The sequence below is a fragment of the Lontra canadensis genome, unplaced genomic scaffold, assembly GCF_010015895.1.
Source record: "Lontra canadensis isolate GAN:19392208 unplaced genomic scaffold, GSC_riverotter_1.0 scaffold1, whole genome shotgun sequence".
NCBI lineage: Eukaryota > Metazoa > Chordata > Mammalia > Carnivora > Mustelidae > Lontra > Lontra canadensis.
In genome coordinates, this window is record NW_022630995.1 from 234,882 (window position 1) to 243,267 (window position 8,386).

Genomic DNA, 8,386 nt, shown 5'->3' on the forward strand with positions numbered 1-8,386 from the left:
AACGGCTTGGGGTGGGAGGGGAGTGCAAAGAAAAGTGTGTTCTTTGATTTTTTTGTATTTCCTTTTGTCCTACAGCATCCTAAATTTTACCCTCTTATTTCCCCCACCGCCGCCCGGTGCAGCTTAAAGGGCTCCTCTCCTTTTTTACTCCTCTTCTCCCCCCGAGGGGTTGCCTTTCCAAGACTTCCTTCCAGAGTCGCTTGAGCTTTCAGTCCCTTCTTATAGGAAGTGCTTTGATCTATCAAGAGTCTGTTCTCAGTGTTTTATACTTGGGGTAGGCTTTCTCTCTCTGGAGGTGATTATATTGAATCTAAAACCTTCTGTTTCCCTCTTCTCCTTCCCATGTATTTTTTTCTCAATCTCACCATCTCTGCAATCCCTTGGACTGGAAGCTTGAGAAAAGGTTCTGCTGCAATTTAGCAGGTATTTTTACCATAGTACAAAGATGATGGTGTTCTCTGTACTCCGGCGGTGCTAGCACATGGCTTCTGAGCAGTGAACTTGCTCTTCTTCTTGGTCAGTGTAGTTTTAAAGGGCGCGTTGGGAGATTAGTTTCACATGGTCACCATTACGTCGGCTACTGGAAAGCTTGCCTCATTGCCTTTTAATCTCTTCTATCTATAATTCTATGCAATGCTATGCTTTATGTCAAATGAGTAGAGTGTGTTTTCCACTTTCATTTTGTGTCCTATGATTTTTTTTTCCTCCATGTGATTTTGCTGAACTTTTTGTTATAAAACTTCTGTAACAGGAATAATGCAAATTCTGCACCCCAGGATACCCAACACCTAGCTGCAGCAAACACCAAAACTGTATGTCCGGTTTTTCATTTTTTAAAGTTTATTTTTTTAGTGATCCCTACACCCACTGTGGGGATCGAACTCACAACCCCAAGACTGAGAGACTCAACCAACTGAGCTTGTCAGGCGCCCCTTTTTCCGGTTTTTAAAAGAAAGAGGGAAGATCATTACTCAGCAAATATTCATTGACATCTACTATGTGCCACATTCAGAAATATTTTCTTGACTCATTATGTTTCTTTTGAAATTAGCCATGTTAATTTTAGGAGCTTGAACAAAATTTTTCTTTGAAACACTGATAGACATTTTTAAAAGATAGCATACTAAACTTGAGGAATAATAAAAAGCATATATAAAGGATAACATTTTCAAGAGCTAATTAAATTTTTGCAAAACTGCCTTAAATTTTACAGATTGAAAGTTAATTCTTTTTTTTTTTTAAAGATTTTATTTATTTATTTGACAGACAGAGATCACAAGTAGGCAGAGAGGCAGGCAGAGAGAGAGAGGAGGAAGCAGGCTCCCTGCTGAGCAGAGAGCCCGATGTGGGGCTCGATCCCAGGACTCTGGGATCATGACCTGAGCCGAAGGCAGAGGCTTTAACCCACTGAGCCACCCAGGCGCCCCATGAAAGTTAATTCTTAAGTAGCTGAGTCTTCAATAAAACAGATCTTGGAGAGTAATAAAGCTCCTTTATTTTTGGTATACCAAGTGCCCTGATCAGCTAAAATGGCTTTAGCTAAATGCTTCAGTTTCATTTACTATAATCACTTGTGCTTAAGTGGCTATTTTTCATTCTCATTATTGGTCTTAGTGTCTGGATTGCTGATGCGTAAGGGTTCAAGGATCTAATAGACAGTGGTAAAGAGGCAGTGGCTCTCTGACAATGCATATTCTGGCCTCATGTCTTGATGTTTTTATTGTAGATGCTGTTGCACGAAAAAGCAGAGGCTTTACAAGAGGAAGTGGAAGAGTTATTGAGGCCGCCTTCTGATTTCCCCAGTGTTGAGGCCTCTTCCACTGAAAAGGCATGAAGCTGTCTGACGAGCATTTTCAAATAGTAATGATTTATTGTGCATATTTTTATTGAAGATTCCTTATAATTTATCAATAAAAAATACATTTTAATTATACATGAAGAACTGTGGATGATGTTTGAATATGCTCCTCACCTTCCCATTAATAATCCATCTTCTTTGACACTTGTACATGATTTCTCTGCTCAGATGTCTAGTGTCCACCACCACAATGAAATCCAACTGCTTCCACTTATCTCCAGCCTGCATTTGCAGCCAGACCTTGTATTATTCTCTTACACATTTTTTCATCAAACTAGACGAAATTGAAATTGAAATCCCAGAAATCCCCCCAGAAGGGATTTCCAGACCCTTCATTTCCTAATTGTTTTTTTGTTTGGGGGTTTTTTTTGCTAGCCCCAGTGCATGAAAAGTTATCTTTAAGATGTACTGTGTGGGTGCACATGGGTGGTCTAGCTGATTGGTCATCCACCTCTTGGTTTTGGCTCCGGTCATAAGCCTAAGCCCCACGTCAGCCTCCATACTCAGCATGGAATCTGCTTGAGATTCTCTCCTCTCCCTCTGCCCTTTCCCCTACTTGTACACACACATACTCTCTCAAGTAAATAAATAAAAAATCGTATTTAAAAAATGTACCGTGTGCTTCAGGTGTCAGCTACAAACTCTAAAGTATGGTCTCCTCCATGAAACTGTCCAAGTACGTGCTCCTCCCCACCCCATACGTGGGTTCTTCCCTCCTGTGAGTATTCTGGGCCCTTCATTACGCCCATGTCTTTATTCATACCACTAGTTTGAAATCCCCTGGAGGGCCAAGACCTTTTTTGTCATCTTTGGATGGCACGTGGCACTTAGCCCAGTCTATCACACAAAGTAGGGACCTGTGCAAAGAAGTACCCAAATTAGCAACTCGAAGATTCTTTAAACACAACTTAAATATTGCCTCTCCCCATCCCTTTTTAGATTATAGCTCAAATGTCGATTATAGGAAAAGTAATAACTAGCAATGTTTTTGAGGGCTGGACTGGCTTAAAGATTTACTCCCCTGTCTGAGACACCCACTGGAAACATGGAAAGAGATCCACAGTCTCAGTTCTTTGTTCCTTAACATTTTAGACGAGACTATCATAACCATCATTTCCCTGGTAATTTCTATGTGCCAGGTACTGTTGTAAGTCTTTCATGTGTCTGATTTAATCCTTACGACAACATATAAGGCCCATAATATTATTACTTCCATTTTATAGATGAGTAAACTGAAACACAGAGAAATTAAAATAACTTTCCCAAAGTCACGTACAAGTTAGTTGCACAGGAGGAATTCAGACCCAGGCTCTCCCAACTAAAGTGTGTGCACTTAACGTTCATCCAGTATTGTCTTAGTAGAACCCGCCCATTTTATCCTCTCCTACGTGTCCCTTTCCCCTGGCCTTGATCTTATCCCTAGCACCATATCTCATTCATTGACACTCAGCCCTTTGTACGAGCCAAAGTATGGCATCCAATGTCTCAGTAAGACCTTGGGTTTCCCTGCACATATCCACTTGTTACAGCTAAAAAAGTTGTGAAAGAGCCACTGGCTAGCCTGCTGGCTGCTCGGTCCAGCCACTGAGGTGTGCTCACAGTGGCTCATAGTTCAGTCTTCATTTTTTTTTAAATCTAGAAACCCCAGTTTCATGAGTCCACCCGAGTAAGCAAGCTGAAGATGAGTGCTGATTTTTGCTGACCAATTTATAAGAAACTGAGTAGTAACCTTGATTTATTTCTATTTATTTGTTTTTAATTGAAGTATAGTTGACCAACTTAATTTAAGATTAGAGATGGCAAGATTGAGGGGAGGGGAAGCTACCTTTACAGAAACCAAAATAGCTCCATCAGCAGTCCAGGACCATCTCCCCCTACCCTCAATCAAGGTTTCTCTAGGTAAGTTCAACTAAAAGGCTATGTGAAGTGTAATGATGCAGTAGTTTAGCCCTAGAAGACTTTAAAATGTAAAGAAATATGAACATTCCAGCTCTACAGAAGAAGGAAAAAGGTCAATGGGAACAGGGTGAAAATAAAAATAGACTCAAATACACTTAAGAATTTAATATATCAGAAATGTTTTTCCAGTTCATGTGACAGAAATCCACATATATCTAGTTTCCACGAAAAGCAATATTTAGTGACCACATTCTCAAGCCAGAGCAGGGATAGAACTGGCCTGAAACGAGGAGCACCAGAGACTCAGCACCATGGGGGACTTGCCACCTCCCCTCAGGCAACTCTGCACTTACCAGCTTCAAGACCCAAGCAGAAAGAGCTCTACATCCCATCATGACAAGGGAAACACCAAGGATATGTAAGCATTGCCATACTTGGTTTTCTTTGACAATTTCTACTCATAATTACATTGATAAGTGTATATTTTCTTTTGTAACTCTTAATGGTAATAAGGATGACAAGAAACTATCATTTATTGAGGGTTTTGTCACATGCCAGGACTACTAAACATTTGCCCATGTGTTATCTAGATAATTCCTCTCAGCCATCTGAGGTATATGTTATTTTTTACTCTAAATGTTACAAACAAAGTGTGCCTTGCCCTGGATCACCCCATTAAGTAACAGAGCCTCACACCTGCATCATGCTGATAACTTTTTTTTTTTTATCATTATTGTGTTTATTTACATTATGAGCTACCCTGCACATGTTTGGGAAGGAGTTGATCAAGATGGCAGACTTAACTGGGGATGGAGATATTATCCTGAATTATCTAGTGGCCCCACCTAATCACAAAAGTCCTTATAAAGGAAAGAAGTTCAGGAGAAACAGTCGGATGATCTGATGTAAGAGACCCAACGAACCATTACTGGCTTTGAGGGTGGACGGGGGCCTCGAGCCAGGAATGCAGGCAGCCTCTACAAGCTGGAAAAAGCAGGGAACAGATTGTCTCCTACAGCCTCAGGAAAGAACTCAGCTCTGCCAATACCCGTTAGCCTTCTGAGACCCTCTTGAGACTTCTGACCTTCAGAATTGTAAAATAATAGAATTGTGTTGTTTTAAGCCAGTGATTTGTTGGTGATTTGTCATAGCTGCCATAGGGAACTAATATATCTGAAAATAGCATAGAACACAATTAGAAAACCACCATTCTAGAGGGCCCCTTCTGGATCACAACATATGAACATTCTAAGTTAAACGTATTTTGCCCATTGAAAGGACGGTTTTATATTCCTGAAAATTGTAGAAATTAACTGCAACAAATGCCTACCACTTCTTGAAAGATTTTTTTACTTTAGAGAGACAGGGAGAGTAGTGGTGAGGGCCAGAGAGAGAGGGAGAGAGTCCCAAGCAGACTCCATGCTGAGCACAGACCCTGACACAGGGATCTATCCCACAACCCTGAGACCATGACCAGAGCTGAAAGGAACCAAGAGTTGGATGCTCAACCAACCACACCACCCATGTGCCCTGCCTACCATTTTTATTAATTGCACTTTTCTCCAGTGAAAAGGTTTTTTTTTTTTTTTTTTTTTTTTTTTTTTTTTACTTATCCTGTTAACAACAGCTTAAGTAAAACATAAAAGTCCTACCTCTGGTTGATTAAAACAAAAGAACAACAACAAAAAAAAATCTAATTACCACAGACACTGGAAGTTTGAATCCCTAACTCTGAGGAGTTTTACAAGCCATCTAGTCTATTAAATTTTCCCACACCTTTTTTTTTTTCCTCTCTTAAATGGGAATAGAGTGTGTTACAATAATAAAGAGGTCTGTGTAAAACTATGAAAATGTGGGCCCACAACAAGGGATAAAGAACTAGTTGTTATAATGCTGTATGCTAAACGATTTTTTTTCCTTGGATAAAATATAATATTGTCTGATCACACACAAAATTAGAGAAGATGCACAGGAAGTAATCTGACTCCTCATTCTGTATAAAGTGCAGTAACACCACTTTGATTCTGAATAAATGTGTAAGCACTTAGAGAATTATGATAACATCCCATTGCCCATCCTAGAAATGGTGAGGGAATTCAACATCATTTTGTTGAAATTTCCCAAAGCTGTTTGAAAGCTCCATGAAAGTATCCAAATGCATTTTACTGAAGGTTTTGGATATATTTAGCCTGATGCTTGATAACTGATGGAAAACAAATTTGGGATATTTGGTTCTTGTTTCCTGCCTAGTTAACATGAACTGTGAGCCACTGATGAAACAGATGAAACAGGGTACAAAAGACTAGGGCTTATGGACACTAGAGAGAGAGAAGTGGGAGGTGGAGTTTTTGAGAAAGACCTGGTAGAAGAGGTCTGCCGTGAACTAGTTGCTAACAGGGCAGAGGAATTGGGAATGTCTGAGATAGAAAGGGAGAAGGACATCTGGGAAGGGCAGACATGAAGATAGTCTTCTAGCTGAAGTAAACAAAGTGAAGACTATATCCCACACCATCTGGATATTTGAGCTCTTAAAATAGTAATGAGAACCCCAAACAAACAAACAAAACAGCAAATGGTGACTACTCTCTACTTTCTAATCTGGTTTCCCTCCTGATCATTGAGAGGCACTGATGACACCTGACCAAGGTGCGCACATTGTGGCCATATGGACAGAGCCATGTGGAGATCAAGTTCATAACCTCAGCCCTGTGAACATGGTGATCTGTCTAAACTAAACTAAACTAAACTAAACTAATCCAGACACTGGTTAAAGGGGCAAGGATAGACTTTATTCAGTAATAACCACTGCAGTGGGGAAGAGGGTCCAGTGTGAATAGAGCTCAACTTCTATCCATGCAGAGGGGATGGGTGTTTTAAAACCAGAATGAAGGAGTAAGGAGGGCAACAAGTGGGAGTCCCAGCAGACTGGGTTTAATCATCAGTGCTTATCTGGAGAAGAAGCAGACTTCTAGTATCTTTGCGACAGGAGGTAGTGGTGTGAGTTAGAGCAAGCTGCCCATTGCCTGGGTCAGGGAGCCAGAAGTGCCCTGCACATCTGCATTTCAACAGGAGGCTCCAGGTTCTTGAGAAGGCAGGGCTGGGTAGTAGAAGGCTGCGTATTTTTCCCATTAACATGTTGACTATATCATGCCAGTCCTTTCTGGCCTGCCAGGACTCTGTGGACAGGTCTGCTGCAAGACTTATGTGTCTAACCTTGTAGGTTAAGGACCTCTTGTCCTGAACTGCTTTCAGGATTTTCTCTTTATCTTTGAAACTTGCGAATTCACTATTATATATTGAGGTGTTGACCTATTGTTATTGATTTTGAGGCAGTATTATGCTAAGCAAAATGAGTCAGTCAGAAAAAGACAAATACCATATGATTTCACTCTTCTGTGGAATTTAAGAAACAAAACAGATGAACACAGGGGAAGGGAAAGAAAAATAAAATAAGATGAAAATAGAGAGGGATGCACACCATAAGAGACTCTTAACTCTAGGAAACAAACTGAGGGTTGCTGGAGGGGAGGTGGATGGGGGGAATGGATAACTGGTGATGGGGAGTAAGGAGGGCACTTGATGTAATGAGCACTGGGTGTTGTATGCAACTGATGACCCCTGAAACTAATAATACCGTATATGTAAACTAGATTGAATAAAAACAAAAAACAAAAATCTGGGGAGACGAGATGGACAACTTCAAGGTTCCTGAAGTAGCTGTGGAAGGTTTTGGGTGAGGTATTTCTGGGGCCTCATTATTACCACATTCTAGCTGGAACAAATAGTACTTCTCTGGGCAATTTTCTCAGGCAGATACTTTAAAGAGATTTGGGGCCATCCTAAGGGTGCAACCTTGAGCAATTAGAAATCATGTTAGTGGGGCGCCTGGGTGGCTCAGTGGGTTAAGCCGCTGCCTTCGGCTCGGGTCATGATCTCAGGGTCCTGGGATCGAGCCCCGCATCGGGCTCTCTGCTCAGCGGTGAGCCTGCTTCCTCCTCTCTCTCTGCCTGCCTCTCTGCCTGCTTGTGATCTCTCTCTGTCAAATAAATAAATTAAAAAAAAAAAAATCTTAAAAAAAAAAAAAAAAAAGAAATCATGTTAGTGTTTGCTCAGGTCTTTTAGCAGGGCCTTCTGGGGGCTACAGAATGGATGAAATCATTCATGCTGAGAGTCTGCAGGTTTTATAGTTCCAAGCTGAGGCCTGGTCCAAAAGAGTGCCCTGAGGAGACTATCTAAAATGTGGTTTAAAAAAAAAAAAGTTTAGTCAAGGAAAGGACCTTCGTCACTCTTTAGTTTTATTCAAAATGCATCACATAGCTGACTTAAAAAAATTCCATCACCAAGGCTGATACCTGTTTTCCTTCCATCTATATTACACAACCTTAGTTTTTGGTTCTTTTTCTCAGCCTGATCACAAGGGTGTAGGAAGAGGGGTTTGTGTAAGTAGTCCCCACTCTTCACATAGCTTTTTTTTTTTTTTTTTAAGATTTTATTTGTTTATTTGACAGACAGAGATCACAAGTAGGCAGAGAGGCAGGCAGAGAGAGAGAGGAGAAAGCAGGCTCCCTGCTGATCAGAGAGCCCAATGTGGGGCTCGATCCCAGGACTCTGGGATCATGACCTGAGCCG

At 40.9% G+C, this 8,386-nt stretch overlaps 1 protein-coding gene across 12 annotated transcripts in view; it reads left to right on the plus strand.

The window, feature by feature from the left end:
* Nucleotides 1-1,939, plus strand: part of HELQ (helicase, POLQ like) — a 45,543-nt gene extending 43,604 nt beyond the window's left edge. For all 12 annotated transcript variants that reach the window (XM_032876420.1, XM_032876544.1, XM_032876502.1 and 9 more), the window contains one exon: nucleotides 1,727-1,939. In XM_032876420.1, the coding sequence (XP_032732311.1) occupies nucleotides 1,727-1,834 (108 nt within the window). In that variant the 3' untranslated portion in view covers nucleotides 1,835-1,939. The remainder of the gene's footprint in view (nucleotides 1-1,726) is intronic.
* The last annotated feature ends 6,447 nt before the right edge of the window (nucleotides 1,940-8,386 follow it).